The following is an 18,890-nucleotide window of genomic DNA, read 5'->3' on the forward strand; positions in this document are numbered from 1 at the left end:
GCCGACGAGGGAAAGTATTTTGTTCAGTTCCGTGATACAGTGATACATGTTCGTCACACGCTAATAGGTATTGTTCAACACACATGACACTGTATTTAGACGTTACCTATGATACTTTCTAATTATCGCATTTACATAGATAAACTTTCCGCAATTTTTCTTATTTTCTATATTTTAATAAAACCCTCAAAATACGTACATACAAGTGACAAAATAATAATACTTTACAAGATTTTGGGAATAACGTAATAACAAAATGGCGCACGATCAATACAATCTTGCGCAGCAGAATATCTTACGCTCACTATCTATGTTACAGACTGGAATTGCATTCGTTTTAAGTTTATACTACTAGAATATAAAGTCTTTATACCAAGTGGAATATAATGTCTGTACAAACGAAAATTCAACCCCCGCTGCCAACGAAAAAAAACTTGGAATTCCCAATCATGTTTTTATAATGCCTTTCAATTAAACAATCCTAATTATAAATACAAATAAAATCCGTTAACAATTTACGTTTAAAAATCAATAAAATGAAGCAAAAAATCGTGGACGATTCAGTCAATTAATTAAAATCTGAATATGTAAAGTTCTTATTCAAGTTATATTTACAGTAACTTACCAGATTTACTGTAGGCCTAGTTTTAGCTTCATGATTCAATTTCTACGACCGCTGATATTCGCTTACAAACGCCAAGACCAACACAACTAGGCCTCGATCTAAACTCTGCATTACATTTAATATTTAATTAGAATTTTATTTGTATTAAAATATTTTTACAATTAAACTAAAAATATTAACAAAATTGCGATTTTATATAATAGTCCTTAGAATAATATGCACAATGAATACTTTAAATAAACTAAACGAAATAATTCATTAAATAAGCCTAGATTACAACACTATTTAAAATAGTTTTAACAATTTATAGCAGAACATTTTTTACTACTGTAAGTTACAAGCTCATTGCAATATAGCTAGCCTAGCATTTATTAAACTTAACGCTATTTATTATAAAAATAATTGTACGTTCAACTATCTGAAATAAACCTAGGCCATCTTTTAAGCGCAACTTAGGAGACCATTAATATGTATAAGTGACGTCACGTTAATGACGTCATCTAATATGCTCACTATACTTTTCAATTTTTTTAGTTACGAGCATTTGGTAAAATATAGGAAAAATATACATTTTTTTACAATAAACTTTTATAAATACAATAGCTCTATTGTGGGCTTTGACACAATCGGTCAAATGGTGTACACGTCACGTCTAGGCGAATTTAGTTTATGATAAATGACCAAATCATAGTAAATTAAACATCTATATTACCTAGCTGGGTGCAATTTTTTTTTTAGTTCACACTGGCCTAAAAGATTTCTTTTAGAAATAACATCATATATTTTGGTGCATACGCAATCACGTTCAATTCAATGATTTCCAACAGATGTCTAAATATGGTCAACAGATGTCTTAATATGGTAAACAGAAATAACACGTCAGTTAACTGAAAGAACAAACAACGAATTACCTAATATTATGTCATCATTATTTTTGAATAAAATATTATATTATTGTATTATTAATAATTATTATCATATTCTATAGAATACATCATGTTTATTTTTAAATCTAATATAGTACTATTGTTATTTTACGAATACCGTTATGTGATTTTAATCAAATAAGTTGACGATAATTGATAATGAACAATTTTAAACGTAAACCAAGAAAACTAATATTTCGGAGTAGCAAAGAGAAGTACAGTAGTTAGATAATAGTAGTAATTTTAGACAAAATCGGTGTTAGACGAAATTGTTTTAATTGAGAGAAGTCAAACGATCACACTCTACACGATCAAATAAACAGAATCTAAATATTATGGTTGTTGTGTTTGTAAAATGTATTTATTTCAAACTATTATTTGTCACCTGTTGTTCGATTAGTATGACTGCACAACAGATTTGTGACAGTACGCAATGACTTTTACCGAGAAAGAACCGTTTTCGCGCGCAGATTACCGGAATCAGTGTAAGAAATACAAATTCAAATGATATAATTGTGATGGCGCTACTTACAATCCGTTATGCTTGATCAGTCTTTTTGAATGACGTAATGCATAAACCGGCATGCATAGGAATAAGGATTTCTACGCGAGTGTTCATTATGAGTAATAGGTTTAGGAGTCCGGTATGCTTCATGTCATTGCAACAAGCCAGAGATTTGTTTAGTAAAGTACGAATAAATAATTTAACTGATTGTCGTTGTTTTTGTACTTGTCGAGAGTATTGACTGACATAACACAATAATGATCAGTTTCCTTACCTTATGCACATTTGTATTCAAGATCGGAGAAGAAGACCATAGCCTGTGAGAAGCAGTAAAGACCAATTCGACCTCCTCGAAGCGTCGTGTCATAGAGGTCGCCTGAATCGGCCAGTAGTTTGCTACCTTCATGCATGCTAACCCTAGAAAATAAAAGATATTGGTTTTATTATTTAAAATGTCAGTTACAAGAAGTAAGTTTAACCCAATTAAAATCTCTAGATAATATTTGGTATCTACATTTCTCCAAAACATCTTGCACAGATGTTTGCGGATCTTTCTTAATATGGAGATAACTAATTCTTTACAAGTTTGGCCCTAATATAAAACATAGTTGACTATAACTGAAATCAATGAATGAACATTTTCAAATGCCAAATTATAATCCGGAACCCAACATTATCTGCCAGGCTCACTTGTAAATATATATTTACGGGAATATTTTGAGTATGTTTCTCTAAAAATGAATGAATGAGGTGCCGAACTTGGGAGAACTCAACTCGAAGTTTTACATATGTACATAAATTGATTAGTTCATTTTGATTTTCTTGTTGTCTGATTGATTTCACCTAGCAACAATATGAGAACAGAACATTATATAAGTTGGTGTTTAACTGTATATTTAAAAAGAAAGCGGCCATTTCCTTTTAATAAAATGTTGCGTGCAATGGCCAAATAGAACTTGCAAGCAGACAGAAGCAAACAGTTTAGCTTAATTGAGTATTTAAATAGTTTAATCCAAGATATTAATCTTATTCACGCCCCGGAAGATGTCACGCAGTCGTTAGGAAGGTGATCATCCGTTACACAAGCTGTGACATCCAAATAACAAGATTGCACTATTATTATTTAGCGTAATATATCAGGCGTATTTCCTCCCATGCGCGACCTTGAGAGAGGAAATTTATTTTGTGATGTACCCAGTGAGCGACGGACCTCTGCTGCAGTTATGGACGAACCTTTACAGTAAGAGAAAAGCCTATATCATAGATAAGGTTTAACCTCCACAGCAGACGAAAAACATATATTATTGTTAGGCCCTATGGACAAAATTCTACAGTTAAGGACCAACTTCTACAGTTAAGGACCAACTTCTACAATCACGGACCAACTATTACAGTTAGGGGCCAACCTCTTCAGTTAGGAACAAACTTCTAAAGTTAATAAAATACTTCTATAGTTAAAAAAACTTCTACAGTTAGGAAAAGATTTCTACATTAGGGAAAAACTTCTAAAGTTTGGGAAAAACTTCTAAAGTTAGGAAAAAAAGGACGAACTTTTAAAGCTAAGGGGCGAACTTCAATTAGGAACAAACATCTACATATACGAAAATCTACTGTTAGGAAAAACTCTTTCAATTAGGAACAAACCTCCATAGTTAAAGACAAATTTCTAGTTTGGAAAATTATACAGTTAGGGAAACCTACAGTTAGGAACAAACTTCTACAGTTAGGAACAAACTTCCACAGTTAGGCACAAACTTATATAATAAAAATAATAGAGACACACATGTACATGTTTTACCTTATATATCCATCTACGGGTTTATGCGTTATGCTAAATCGGTAGGCTGTAAAGTCCTTCCAACCAATTTCATTTGGATCAGTCCAGATAAGCTTGACCTAGAAATAGATTGAAAACCGTTGAATGGCATTAATCCAACTAAATTATAACAACTATGAAATATTCCATGGCATCTTAAGGCTTATATAGCGTCATTCATTACAGGTAAATGACACCGTCATTGTATGAGACATCGACTGTTATGGATAGATATGCTTGAGTGTACATTAGTTAATAGGAAAATGGTCCCCGCTCTCTTTAAAATGGAAATAAATAAATAATCTCAGGAAAACTGTCACGTATAGATAGAGTACAGTATGTTATTTACTACTGTGTATATTTGACGAAACAACTTTAGCTAAGCTGGAAAAAAAACCCCAAAAATGTTTACATTGGGTTTAAGCTACTACATTCACACTTGGTCCGTTTTTTTCACGGAACGTATCGGAACGAAATACGGCGCCGTTCAATTCTGTATATGACTTCCATTGTTTCCAAAACGTTTTTCGTTCCGTGAAAGTGAAACGAAACAAGTGTGAAATGCAGGTTATTGCCTGCTGCACGATCGACGATATAAAAGGATCGACATGTCGACGGACTAAATATGGCGTCCATGTTGCTTAAGAGATAGGCTTGACATACAACTATGACAATTTACCTGGTTTTCTGTCGTGCCAGTATGCCATAGAGCATTTCTTAAGGCTTCTCCAGGTCCTGTTGTTGAATTTACCAACTGCAATGAAAGTATTATTATTAAACATGGCATTTTATTTATTGTTTGTTTGTTTTTTTTGTGTGTGTAATATTGTAACATCTATAATCAAATAAATACCCCCATGATATGAAAAAATACAATTAATATCTATATATTGTCGTTTAACTTTGATCTTATTGGGTAGTTAATTTTCCATAACCAACAAAATTATCTGTACGAATTATTTATTGTTTATCTAGAAGCCTGACTATTGGAAGTACTATTGTAAATGACACTTATTTTCAATTCAGCTCCTACATATTAAGCAGGTCAAACAACATTATAAAAAAAAATGTTAAACAAATTAGTTCAGTTTGCTGCATGTTCTACCAATAGTACTGAGAACGCCATCCAACCCGTGGCGATAATTTCTAAACTAGGCTGAACATGATAAACCAGTCAACCTTAATATTGTTTTTATAACTTAGCTGCCAGAACATAATTGTTTAATTTCCTATAATTATAGCGAATAATGTGACTGTCTCTTTCCTATCGACATTTTATCATTTTGTTCTTTTCAAACATTTCAATCATTAGTTTCTATCAATTGTTTTTGGAATGCGAGTCATCGTTGACGCTATCCCAACCCCGATTAGTTTGTTGATGTTTTTTGTTTCTTCCTTTTTCAATTGTTCGGTAAGCTTTACGGTATTTTACGTACCTTAATTTGAAGCCCTGTTGTTGCTGTTGCTTTGAAGGGTGTGTTCTTCCAATACGACTGCTTAACTTGTTTCCACATGACGACATAGAATCTATGACTGGATTGGTAACCGAAAATAAACCCTGCATAATCATCGTCTCTTTGGATGTTTACATAAAATGTTCCACTAAATCTTACGGCCTCAAACGAATCGTAACCTGAGAGAGAATTTATATAAATTTATTTTTCTTATTTATACTGGTTAACCTCTCTGTAGATTGCAACAGGTAATAATAATAATAATAATAATAATAATAATAATTTATTGGAATCTTCACTTTTATAACAGTGGCACACTTTGATGATAAATGTGCGTCCAAATAATAACTTTAAAATGAAACCAAATAAAAACAAAAATAACATGTTGTGTGTAAAACACAGCATGTAAAGTATACAAAAACAAATAATATTAATAACTTAAAATGAATCAAAATAAATGTAAATAATAATAAAATGTAGTGTGTAATACACCACACAAGGCATACAAGAATTAATAACTTAAAATGAATTAAAATAAATAAAATGTGTAATCAGCAGATTACAGCAGGTTATCTGCAGATTACAATAGGTTATCTGCAGATTACAACAGGTTATCTGCAGATTACAACAGGTTATCTGCAGATTACATCAGGTAATCTGTAGATTACAACAAGTTATCTACAGATTACAACAGCTTAATAAGTTCTAATATTAACCTACCGACTGCTAATCCTGGATCAGAGTTAATGGTCTGTACGAGTTCTTTGCCGTGATTGCGGACCATCCAGAATGGATCATTCTGTACTGATCCATAAGGATCCAATCTAACCATCTCGAAGGCAGACAGATCTGTTCGCTGGATGTTAGCGTTCTCTGGGCAAGCATCAAGGCGGTCTACCACGCCGTCGCCGTCAAAGTCTTCCTCGCAGGCATCTCCACGCCCATTTTCTATAAACACAAACAATAATAACCTTTAAATGTTGAATTATAAAATATATCATAATAATAATTATTTACCATTTTTATAAATCAACGAATATAGTACATATGATGCATATACCATATTAAAAAAAAAATAGTGTCGAGTTAAATTACACACAGTCCTGAACATAATACTACACAATATGCTGTAGTATGTATTGTGTATGATAGTTATTCTTCCGTTCGTATTAGAAAATTATTAGTTTAATAGATACAAATTTGTATTTGTATGCCTAATTAGTTTAGCAATCGATCGTCTGCAAGACACTTTTAACAATTTCGTTCAATTTCACTACAGACTACAGACAGTTTACCAGTATACGTTAATAGAAACTAAAACTAAAAGCAAAATTTAATTGTTTAGAATTATTTTATCGCATATTAGTAAGTATTAAAATGTCCCGTTGTGATTGAATGGGTGCAGAGACAAGTTACCTAGGATTTAATATAAGTATTTCCTTGGATTACATCGGTTTAGATTACATAATTATTATTATTTAATATAAAAAGGTTGAAGGTTTCTGTATTGAGAACATCTACAAACACTATGGTGAGCAACAAAATGAAAAGGGAAAATAATATACATGTACATTAGACGTTATAAAAGGATAACTTCGAGACACAACAAAATATCTTATTTGATAATAGGAGTGTCCTCTTAATAAGAGTAGTGTTATATATTTCTCTTTTGAATTTCACGGGAAAGTGTCCCCTCAATAGAGGTTTTCTATAAATAGTTGTTGGACGTAGTTTTAAACATGTATTATTATAATTAGGAATGTCCTCTGAATAGGGATTATCCATCGTTCATTTCACCATGTGTCCTCTGTATATCAATTTCAAAGCATTTCATCAATCAATCAATAAAACATTTAGGCCTATAAAATGAGTTTTTAAATTAACCTTAAATGAGTCAAAAGTGTGGAAAGTTTGACAAAAGGTGGGAGTTCGTTCCAAAGAGAGAATGTAACAAAAGAAAAAGCAAGCGTCCACCGTAAGTCTTAGCCCGGGAACCGGGAACGGATAGCAATGATTTTGTCAGAGGAGCGACGGCGATGAGATGGAACGAATCAAGGAACAATTATATCATTATATTTTTTTTCTCTTTTGTGGGGGCAACCCACTTTTATTGCAATGATAAACAATATGGTGAAGGTTACAGTATATATGTCTATCTATCTATTTATCAATGAATATTTAAGTGATATTACACAGACAGAGGTTAAAAGATTATATAAAATATTTTGATATTGTGTTGAAATATAGATAAAACAAACATGTATACAGAGAAAATTTATATTACAGAGCTAAAACGATAAAAAGATTATATCATTATATAGCAAAGATAATAAAATAATAAGCACAAACATTATCTTACCGTTTGTATCGTTTTGTGTTGGATTGTATACAAGTCGGCAGTTGTCAACAATATCATAATGGCCATCATTATCATCGTCATCATCACAACTATCACCTAAAATATTATACAAAATAGTATATTCAATTACTGATCTAACTTTTTAGAACACCTTCTTTTAAGAAATATTGGTCTATGTTCTGTACTGACGATGTCTTTTCTTCATATTATAGTGAACATATCGGCTAAATGATTATGCTCTACTCCAAACTTATTATTTTATGAATTCTAAAACAAATTCAGCAGATATATGGTGGTGGCACTGAACTCTTTCTAAACATGCGTTGTACATTAATTTGATTTAATTTTAATGTAACTACTTTCTTCTGCGTCGATTGCCTTTCATACCCATTAGTATTCTATCTTTAAATAAAATAAACGTGTCCCGAATGGCGCCCCGTAATAACTTACCGAATCCATCATTGTCGTGATCTTTCTGACTTGCATTCGGTGTGTCTGGGCAATTATCGAGATCATCTTGAATGCCATCATCATCACGATCCATGTTCGTGTCACAGAGATCACCAACGGTGTCAACATCACTATCAGTCTGAAATTTACAACAAAAACATTATTTATAGAAAGATTTTACAAGTGAGACCAACTCACACAAGGCAAAATTACTATTTATTAGCCCGAACGGCGCCCCGTAACTAGTCTAGTAAAAAGTTATTCTGCGTACGCTTAGAAACACGAAGATAAAGCCTAAACTATTTAAAGCATTTAGAGTCGTTTTAGATATTGTATTCCTTCTAGCCTACCTGTTCTGGATTGGCATCAAATGGACAATTGTCACAAAGATCTCCGTACCCATCATCATCGGTATCAATCTGGTTCGCATTGGCGATGTACGGGCAGTTGTCTTCCCAGTTTTCAAGACCTGTGATAGAACAAATCGGTATATCAGAACAATTGACGTCATCGGTATATCAGAACAATTGACGTCATCGGTATATCAGAACAATTGACGTCATCGGTATATCAGAACAATTGACGTCATCGGTATATATCAGAATAATTGACATCATCGGAAAATCAGAACAATTGACGTCATCGGTATATCAGAATAATTGACATCATCGGAAAATCAGAACAATTGACGTCATCGGTATATCAGAATAATTGACGTCATCAGTATATCAGAACAATTAACGTCATCGATATATCAGAATCATTGACACAAACAAATAAGATAGATGTAGATCACTTACCATCGTCATCAATATCACTATCGCACACATCTCCAACCGTGTCTTTATCAGTATCCTCCTGCCTAAAGTTCGATTCATATATACAGTTGTCACAAACATCACCGACGCCATCGTCATCAAAATCATTCTGATTCGAGTTGGAGATGAGCGGGCAGTTATCCTTTTATAAAGATACAATAAGATGACATTTCAGACAAAGGTAGCATTTTCCATTTTTAAGGGAAATACATAAACCTAAATCGATTAATGCTAACGCCATTCGTTTTTACTGTGTTCTCTCTTCAGTATACATAAAATAGCGTTTGTTTTTATTGTTTTTTGTAAAACAATTAGGCTTACGTTGCTATTCTTTTGTTTAAAACCACCGCCCGTTCAGTTAATATTTAAATTTGATGTGAACAATACAACAGAACCACAGTATAGGCAGAGTCTATGCACACGTCATGAATTTGGATTATACTACTGTCGAGGGTGTATTTTGGTTTAATACTGGTCAATAGAGGGCATGCTATATCCGGTTCCGATTTGAACTTCAGTGTTCGCACTGTACATAATGGTTTGTTCACACTAACTACTAACTTACAGATGAATCGTGCCTGCCATCATTGTCATCATCAGTGTCGCAAGCATCTCCTTGACCGTCACTATCCTGATCTTCTTGTCCACTGTTAGGAATTCTTGGACAGTTATCCTAAACAAAAAAAGGTTATATTCATCAATATCATTTCTCCACCATAAACATCCAAACGAAGTAAACTTACTCATTGAAGTATATCAAGATATCTGAAAAAAACTTGAGGCGAGCCATGATTTTGTTTGATTTACATTTTTACATGTATAAATAAAAATGCCCCAAACTGCTTCCCGTAAATTTCTGGGCGTAAACTTACGGCTGTGCAATGTCGGCCATATGCATCTTCACAATTGAGATCCTCATCTGGCCATCCATCCAAATCACTGTCGCTTCCACAGATCCTGCCATCACCAGCATAACCAGTTTTACACTGAAAGAACAATAAACGTGATTTTTTAAATTATTTTTTAAATAAATTGTGTACTCTGATATACGCTTTCCTTCGTTCGAGTTACAATTGTCAAAACAATGTTCACAATGGAGGCCTGATTTCAAGTCGTGAAAAAGAATAGAAAAGAAACGCGAGTTATTTCTGATTCCATTCAAGTTATTTGATCAATCATACACACACGTACTTTTTCTATTTAATATTTCTGAAACCAAATTGGAACAGAAAATTAAGGCCTATAATAGCCTACGGATCTAAATTTGAGTCACCGGCCTTTGAATTATCAACATTTAAAATTGAATAATTACTGAAGAAGTATCCATGTTAAACTTGACCTTCTTAATCAAGAGATGTCATGAGAAAATTAGAATAATTAAGCCTACTAATTTTACCTTGCATCCAAATTTGGGCTGACTGTATGGCCCGAAGAAAATGCACTTCCCGTTGGTATGGCAATCATGCGAGTCTTCTGCACAAGGGTCAATTGGAATACATTGCTGAAAATGAAATTTTTTAAATTTAAAAAAAAACCGTTACGTCAAAAAGTAAAATATTACATCACAAATAATTTACGTCACAAGCTACTGTATATGACGTCAATCGTGTGTCATAAATTACTTATAATGTTTCTGCCTGTGTGCAGCTTATACAGCATTTGGTTGGTTTCCGCGGAAAATAAACACAGTTACGTAAAACAGTGATGATTACATCACTAGTAAATGACGTCACAAACTATATTACGTCAAAATTGTATTGCGTCATAAATTACAAACGTTTACCTGCTTGTGTCTGTATGCATGGTAGAGGCCGACGCCGTTTGGTTGGTTTCCTCGGAAGCCGAGAGGGCACTGTTTGCAGGAATATCCTGGGACAGTATTGGTGCACATATGTTGACCCATGAAGTTGAAACAGGCCTCTGGGGCTTCGATACACTACAACAGAAGACAGTAAAATGTTAAATTTCTTGCAAAAACGGTAAAAAGTCTCCAATATCAGGGACAGCGAGAGAGTGATTGGTGTAAAAGAGCAGCAATCAAATAAAGAATTATGATATGGTTATACATAAGTCTCTATAATCTCTATATTATATTATTATAATAATAAAAAGTTGAATCTCTTAGACCTAAAAACCAACAGAGGTAAAATATATAGGCTATTCATCATTACCCATTGTGAATTGGTAATGACTGGTTTTGGCGGTCCAGCTGCTAGTTTCTTAGAGCGCATCGGAAAAGGCCAACGAACCCAACTCGAAGGGTTCAATTTTGAAAAGACTAGCTTACTCATCAAAGTTCGCAAATCTATTGGGTTGGCAGTAATGTGTCAAATTAATATGACATTAATCAACTCTTGTTGTGGCAGGGATAGATTATTGTCACTTAAATTTGTTTGATTTTCCAATTATTTAACGTTATTTTATCGTAGTGCGTGGGTTTTAGAACATCCGTCATCAACACTTGAACAGTTAGTACAATATGAAAAAAATAAGGTTTATTCAATCTTGAGAATGTACTCCACTGTAAACAACGCTTAAATTGTTGGATCTAAGCAACATAATATATTTTAAAAAGGTAGACAAGAAAAGAGGAGTAAAAAAGTCAAATTCATTGAAAGAATTAGAAATATAAAATAACAATTGTAGTTAGGCCTAACTTACAATAGTCCTTTTGAGTTAAACACTAATTGTAGAAACAAAAAGGTAAATTGAACTTTTTAGATAATTTATAATTTTAAGTTTGTCAGGAAAGGCATTCCATATTTGGAACCTTATGTCTGTACTTATGCCTGTCACGGTTTATTATAGCCAACTGTATATCTGTTGTAATGAGGGGATAATTTGTTTCGACCTCTTGATTATCTTCTTACTACGGTCCGATGCAGATTATCCATTTTGGACTGCAACACTATATTGCCAAAAGCTCTACTTTTTCTCTGAGACTTAGCTGAGAGCTATGCTCCAGCTGTTGAGCATGATTCAGGTTTATTAACGTCATAAACTTAAACTAACATTTTAATATGGAAATTGGTTGTAATTGGGGTTCCTTTGTCCTCAAATGACGCGTTGCCTCCCACTCTATCTTGGAAATGTCAATGCCAAGATAAAGCTAACTCAACCATAAAACCATACTACCCGTATTTCAATTACTAGGCTCTAAGTTGTATAAAGAAAACAACACAACTTCGATTGATATGCAATGTACTGGGAATTAAGCCAGAACACGGTAAAACATCTGATATATGCCTACCTCATTGATATCTGTACAGTGGTGGCCATCTCCACGATAACCGACAGGGCAAGGACCACAGTCGTATGTACCATTCTTGTAGCTTATACATTCTGCACCGTAGAAACAGGGGCCGGACAGACAAGCATCTTTAAAAGAATACAAAATTATGTTTTTAATTTTAAGTTGGGGACCAACAAAGTTTGCCCTCGTAGTGTTAAAACGTTTAACGAGAAATGTGCACTCAATAGGCATTACCACTATTTCATATATTCATCCACTGATACTGATACTCAATCTCAATCATAATTAGTTATACTTTTAAGTATTTGCAATATTTTACTTACCCACTGGACATGTATTTACGTTACACAGACGAATCTGGTTGAAATGTCCTGAACACGAATCTCCACCATGTTGCGGTAAAGGTGCGTCACAGAACCGTTTTCTTTCTTGCCAACCACCATCACATGTTTTAGTACATCCCGACCAAATTGACCACTCACCCCATCCTCCATTGACTAGGAAAAGAAGAAAATATAGACATTTTTATCCTCTAAATTTGAGGTAAACAATCAGTACAATCTTGGTAGAATACTACAGATAGATTATATAGATAATGCCATGTGAATATAAAGTATAGCAAATCGAGTATGGCAGCTTACCAGGGCAAGGATCTCGTACACATATTTTATTTTCTCTCTTGTCTCCGGGGCAGTATAGACCTCCGTTTTGTGGTTTTGGTACGTTGCAAGCACGAACACGTGTTTCGGTTCCGCTACCACATGTTACGGTACAGATCCAGGGAGACCACGGACTCCACCCTCCATCAATTTTACCTGAAAAAAAATATTTTTAAGCCAATGAGAAACTTATTAACAATCGTATGAAAATTTAAATTTAGTCTCAAACCTGTTCGTGGTTGTGATCATGTCAAGCTTGGTTACCACTACGATGCAACGCAAGGACGTAGACGAAACATACCGACGTAAGAACATAACCTTGCGCGTCAATGAGAACCGACGACAATGACGTAAGCAAAGTGCAGTAGACGTATATTCAACACCGTTTTCTGATTTGCATACGTCGCAACAGAGTGGTTTCAACGTCTCGTACGTTCTTACGTTGTGTTGCGAAGTTACGTTGCGTTGTGGCAGATTTTGTTTTTAGTGGGAACTAAGTTTTAAAAATAGCAAGTATGACAACCAGTGTTTAATATTGTTTGTGAAATATGAGGGCCGGTGCACACTAGAATTTTACACGTTTGCTCTAGTGTGCGCCGAAGTTAAAGACAAAAATAACAACCAAAACTCTATTTCTATATGTAACAATGTTTTACCTAAAAAAGCGTTCATCTCCCACCTCCTCCTCAAAAATAGAGGTTTTCACACATTTACACGCGCGCGTCATGCTCAGTTGACGCATGCGCAACTGTTCTAGTGTGAGCGGGCCTTCATACTCACTGATGCATGGTGGGTTCCCAATGCACACCCTTGTTTGTATATCACTACCATTGCACTTGTGAATGCTGGCATCACATGAACGTCCTCGTTGTTGATGACCACGTCCACATGATGTTGAGCACTGTGTCCAAGCTGACCACTCACTCCATCCGTCGTCTTTACTATCCCCTTCTAAGAGACATTAAATATAATTGTATTAGTTTTTCCTGTGTTCAATCAGTTCAGTTCATTAAACAATTCCACAAGCTAACCAGAGAAAATACGAGTTTAGACAGCAGTTTTATGTTAATACTTGTAATAATATATTGACACTTGCAAACAGTTTGCGAGTAAAATCGCAGTTTGCAAGCAAATTTGTAAAAAAACATTGTCGAGTTTCCTTGTGTAGACAAGGCTAAAACTGTTTGATGATGTGTGCAAGAAATTAAGTTTCAAAAAGTACTTACTGCAAACGGGACAACATTCTCCTTGAATTTGAATTGGGTCTGTGCATGATGTTGGCAGACATTCAGTAGTCATACATTCAATAGTTCCCGCCTAAAATAACAATTTAAAAAAAACGTAGTACTGTAGTAACATATGGACATGCACGTGTTACATGATATTAAAAAAAAAAGCATTTGGCGCTCAAAACGTGCTATAGACGAAAAATACATTAATGTTAATTAGATTTTTCCGAGAGGAGGGGGTGTGGATAGATGTGTAGGCCTACATTTTTTCCATCTCTCTCAGAACAATGCAAAAATACAAGGACACATTAACGTTGATCTTCCTCTGCTAATGTAAATGAATTAATAGTGCCTTGGGATTGTCACCGCCTGTCCCCTAGTAATTCGGATTAATATACTGACAGAAGATTAGGCGACTTTCTATATGCTTGTCGTGATTAATTCATTGGAGGTTGTCACTTGTATATTGTTAGATAGGAAAGATGTTTCCGGAACTTTTACTTAACGGGATACCAAATATGGTATAGCTTTAATGTAATCATTTCAAATCAACTTGAATCAAATTAATTGTCTGAAGATGTACAGGGCGCCAATTGAAGCAAAGTTATATAATTACACAGGATATTCATCGATCGCGTTATAATACAATACATTGAGATTACTACTGTATTACGATTTTGTATTCACTATGCTATCAGTAGGTTTTTTTTGTCATATGTATGGGACAGAAATTTAAACATTTCTTAGTTTTCTATCTATAAATAAACCAATTATCAATAGTTATATCAATAAATCTAAAATCTTTATACAATTTTTTTAGGTACACGCTCGCGATATTTATTCTCGTACATAAGTTGGGGACTCCTCACTAAACGTCACAAAATAAACATGAATATTCATTAGTAATATCCATAAGGTGTGACGTGAGAATTTACCTAACTACAATTCTCTAATCAAACAAGGAATACAACTATTCGTTACAGTACTTACATTACATTTGCATTCTGTGCAGTCGCCTGCCTTCCACATCGACATGTTCACGTGTTCAGACCCATAATGCCAACAATTCCCATGATTTTTTGCAAGCTAGAAATTAAAACAATAATTATACTAAATTACAAATTTAGACCAATATCATCAACACTTTTTTCCCTATTTTTAGTAAAACAATCGTATGAACAATTTAAGCCATATTGAAAAAAAACAGAAAGATTATTTATAATTTCAACTGCATTGTTTAGGCCCTACTTACAAGTCTGTTCTGATCTCCATCTACTGTTAAGTCAACCATATTTGATAAAACTCCGTTCATTTGGTCTTTATATTGCATAAAGTCCTCCTTTATCGTATCAATCTCACGCAATTTGTTGTTCAGACGGTAAAAGTCCTCGCAAACGAATCCACAAGTTGTTCTAGCGCCCTCATAATTACTAACAAGTTCTTCAATATGTTCTGCTTCTGATGTCGGGTTTAACGCGAATGCAGAATGTGCACTGTTGATCGGATGTCTCGTCGGACCTGGGTTGATCTTTCTGGTAGGTTCTGGAGACACGATCTCTGTTAATTCTGGGTCTATTTCCGGGAAATCTACAACCTCTGGGTCGACTGGTGAAATTTCTACAACAGAAATGTACACTTTGTTACTTAGCATACCTTCTGGCAATGACAATGCTATTTTAGCTGTTTCCAGCAGCAACACCAAACACTTAATCGACGACACTGTATCTAAATTACTTTATAAGGTCGCCATACAGTATTACTACAGGAATACAGTATAAGTTCAGCATTTCCAAACTTGTAAATCAAAAAATCAGACCATCACGAACTTTCTTTTATGATCATTAAATATAAAATCTTCTAACAACATTTCCATTATAAAAAAAACATACCTGATCGACCCTGGCTATCTGCTGAAATGCTTTCACTTAGAGATGAGAAAGATGACGACAGTTCGTAGTCACTGCCGGTTGTAAAACATCCCTGGTCTCTCAATACTTTTGACAACCTTGTGTTAAATATGAATTTTGCATCTGAAATCATTCCCTGTTTTAAGAAAGCAAAAAATCAATCGTTGATGAAAAATTTTTCGTCAATCTGAAAAAACGATAATAATAGAAGTAGCTTATGCATGATCAAAAACATTATCTAATAATTTATATATTAACGTCACTTTTAGGAGTTTTTCCGGAACATATAATTCATGTATACAGTATAAGAATTATGCCTTCAATTAAATTCAATAAAACTTTATTATCTCAAACTCTGGGTAAATTCATTTATGATATTATTTCTAAAAACACTTAAAACTACGTTCGTAAGAAAATAAACTTTCCATGGTCCGATTTCGATGCAATAAAAAACAATTGTTCAGCAACATATTATTTTTGTCAATTAACCCTTCACGCATACATGTCAATAGAGCAATCAGACTGCGCACATGATTTATACATGAGTACGTTTCGATGTTGATATTTTTAGTGTTCAATGAGCAAGTTTGACAGCAGATTAGATTTTTCTTTGATGTTTCCGCCGATGCAAGTTCTTAATTATTTGTCCATGGTAAAACATTTCAGCTTTCTTCCATCTTATTTTAAATACTTAATTGATGTCGTAACTAGTTCAATCAATAATCAAATATAACATTGTTTTCATCAAAGTGAAAAGAAAATTTAGAAATACTGTACAATGATTTAAGGGACCTGCATAGATTCCGTATCTTGTTTATAGAGCGATTTGAGACATAGAAAAACGGATCATTAATTATTTGATTTTGGTTGCTTAAAAATAACTTCTTTTTTTATGTTTCGGAAATTTATTACCGAAATTTAATTTAAAAAAAATAAACTAGGCCTATATACAGCATATTCTATCTTTTCCTTAGCTAAATAATTGAGAAAAACAATCAAATTCACCATGATGTGAATACAAAAATCGGGAAGTTGATCTTCTTCTTATTTAAATTTCTGACACATGTTTCATAAAATTTACTAATCGCAAAGATCCAGCGTATTTTAATTTCACTATCTAGCGACGGAACTGCACTCGATCACCATGGCTAATTCATGGCTAATTGCAGTCAAGGATTCAGAAAAGCTACGTAGTTCAGAAATTGGAAAAACACCAAAACAAAAGAACGTTGGTCTACTATACCTAAGAATATCAACATTTAACATTCAATATATAGCATTATTCATATTTGTTTATATAATAGACATATATCATTGATTACATTGTATTGACAGCATTATAAGATATTTTGTTGTCTATTACTGTAGAGGATCGAAAGTTTTGTCCGTTTTGGCGCTATATAACCTGTCGTGACCCTCAAAACGCAAAACATTAAAACAAGGTTCACAATAAAATTTAAATATTTTAGTTATACAGGGAGTAGAGCTAGATAGGCATGAAGTTGCCTTTTCTTTTCTTCCTTTTTAATCCAATTATTTTAATGTTTTATATTATAATGTTATGTTTATGTATTTTTTGGATGAATAAAGAAAGAAATCAACATCATTTATAACGTTGTTTGCTTGTTCAAAACGTTACAGAACTTTTAGTTTAAAGTTCCTGGTGTAAAATTAACCCCTAGCACACATTTGATAATAAACACATTTTAGTTACTTATGGAAAAACTTACGGTTCGGTAACCTTTTGTTAAGGAAATTCTTTTTCCCAAAAAATGCCTCCAATTAGAGCACATTGTAAATTCTTTGACAGTGCCATCATGGAGTTGAAGACAGATTAAACATATAATAATAAACATGTTTGGATTTTAACGTCATTATACATCAATCAAAGTAGTTATATATTGTCAACAATCATTTGATATTGTATAGAATTACGTTGTTAGTCGTCGAAAACGAAAGTGACTGATGATGTATTTATGAGATGAGTTACATTGCCCTCATTCGGTCAGATAGAGAAAAAGTAATTTATCTCTTTCTGGTAAACTTTATTAAAGCTACGGTTAATATTAGATACACTAAGGCAATGTAACAGGATGCTAAGCTCCGGAGATCAAAGGGTGTATTTGTTGCTGCGACAAGATCTGTTGTACGCCTCTTAACAGAGAATTATGTATAATTAAACTAGTACTGTCGCAGCCAGACATAAGATCAAAGGACTGTTACGAGTTCCTATGTTGGTAAGGCGAGCTCAGTGTCCTGTTGTTAGATTGCCGTGGATATACCTAGCATGTTTTTCTTACCTTATAGTCGTACATATCACGACGATCAAGTCCTTTTGCGAGTCGAAGTTCATATTTCGACGGGTTTACGTTGACATAAAAAGCCTCGAGCGACTCCAAAGCAACTTGTTCACAATCGATGTAAAGGACTGCAAGTGTTCCTTCAATATTTAGCGTTACGTTGTGCCAGTTGGCATCTTTATCTGGTATATTTAACTTGCCCAAATTCACCGTATGTTCCGATGTTACACCGTTTTTGTTAGTAACCCCATACTGCAGTAGAATTTTATCTTGTTTTCGATTAATTACTAAACCAAAGATTCGTTTTTTGCCTTTCAATGAATCGATGGACACAATTGTGCCTTTATTGTTTCTGTCTGGCTTTAAACTTGCAACTAACTGGACTGCTTCTTCCGCTTTCATATTGTTCATAAAGTTCTTTAAGATGTAAGGAGGTGCAGCAATATTTGCCGATGTACCTTTAAATTTATAAGCAACTTGATCTCCCCCATTAGGTCCTTTTACTTTTTTGATACCTACAACTGGCATACGCGAACTTAATTTTACTGCACTGAGCACATTAATTGTTTCTTCTGTGAATAGAAACACA

The 18,890-nt window shown here is 33.8% G+C and overlaps 1 protein-coding gene across 2 annotated transcripts in view; it reads right to left on the minus strand.

The window, feature by feature from the left end:
* Nucleotides 1-154: 154 nt before the first annotated feature.
* Nucleotides 155-18,890, minus strand: part of LOC144851538 (thrombospondin-1-like) — a 35,541-nt gene continuing 16,805 nt past the window's right edge. For both annotated transcript variants that reach the window (XM_078709054.1, XM_078709053.1), the window contains exons 3-25: nt 18,302-18,873; nt 15,984-16,137; nt 15,347-15,711; nt 15,085-15,180; nt 14,092-14,182; nt 13,646-13,816; nt 12,848-13,021; nt 12,530-12,703; nt 12,204-12,331; nt 10,737-10,889; nt 10,350-10,454; nt 9,826-9,939; nt 9,519-9,626; nt 8,936-9,095; nt 8,486-8,604; nt 8,136-8,274; nt 7,686-7,781; nt 6,047-6,274; nt 5,309-5,505; nt 4,552-4,626; nt 3,855-3,952; nt 2,331-2,473; nt 155-1,512 (exon numbers count right to left, since the gene is read on the minus strand). In XM_078709054.1, coding sequence (XP_078565180.1) covers nt 2,332-2,473; nt 3,855-3,952; nt 4,552-4,626; nt 5,309-5,505; nt 6,047-6,274; nt 7,686-7,781; nt 8,136-8,274; nt 8,486-8,604; nt 8,936-9,095; nt 9,519-9,626; nt 9,826-9,939; nt 10,350-10,454; nt 10,737-10,889; nt 12,204-12,331; nt 12,530-12,703; nt 12,848-13,021; nt 13,646-13,816; nt 14,092-14,182; nt 15,085-15,180; nt 15,347-15,711; nt 15,984-16,137; nt 18,302-18,873 — 3,659 coding nt within the window. In that variant the 3' untranslated portion in view covers nt 155-1,512; nt 2,331. The remainder of the gene's footprint in view (nt 1,513-2,330; nt 2,474-3,854; nt 3,953-4,551; nt 4,627-5,308; nt 5,506-6,046; nt 6,275-7,685; nt 7,782-8,135; nt 8,275-8,485; nt 8,605-8,935; nt 9,096-9,518; nt 9,627-9,825; nt 9,940-10,349; nt 10,455-10,736; nt 10,890-12,203; nt 12,332-12,529; nt 12,704-12,847; nt 13,022-13,645; nt 13,817-14,091; nt 14,183-15,084; nt 15,181-15,346; nt 15,712-15,983; nt 16,138-18,301; nt 18,874-18,890) is intronic.

The sequence above is a fragment of the Antedon bifida genome, chromosome 9 (genome assembly GCF_963402885.1).
Source record: "Antedon bifida chromosome 9, ecAntBifi1.1, whole genome shotgun sequence".
Lineage (NCBI taxonomy): Eukaryota > Metazoa > Echinodermata > Crinoidea > Comatulida > Antedonidae > Antedon > Antedon bifida.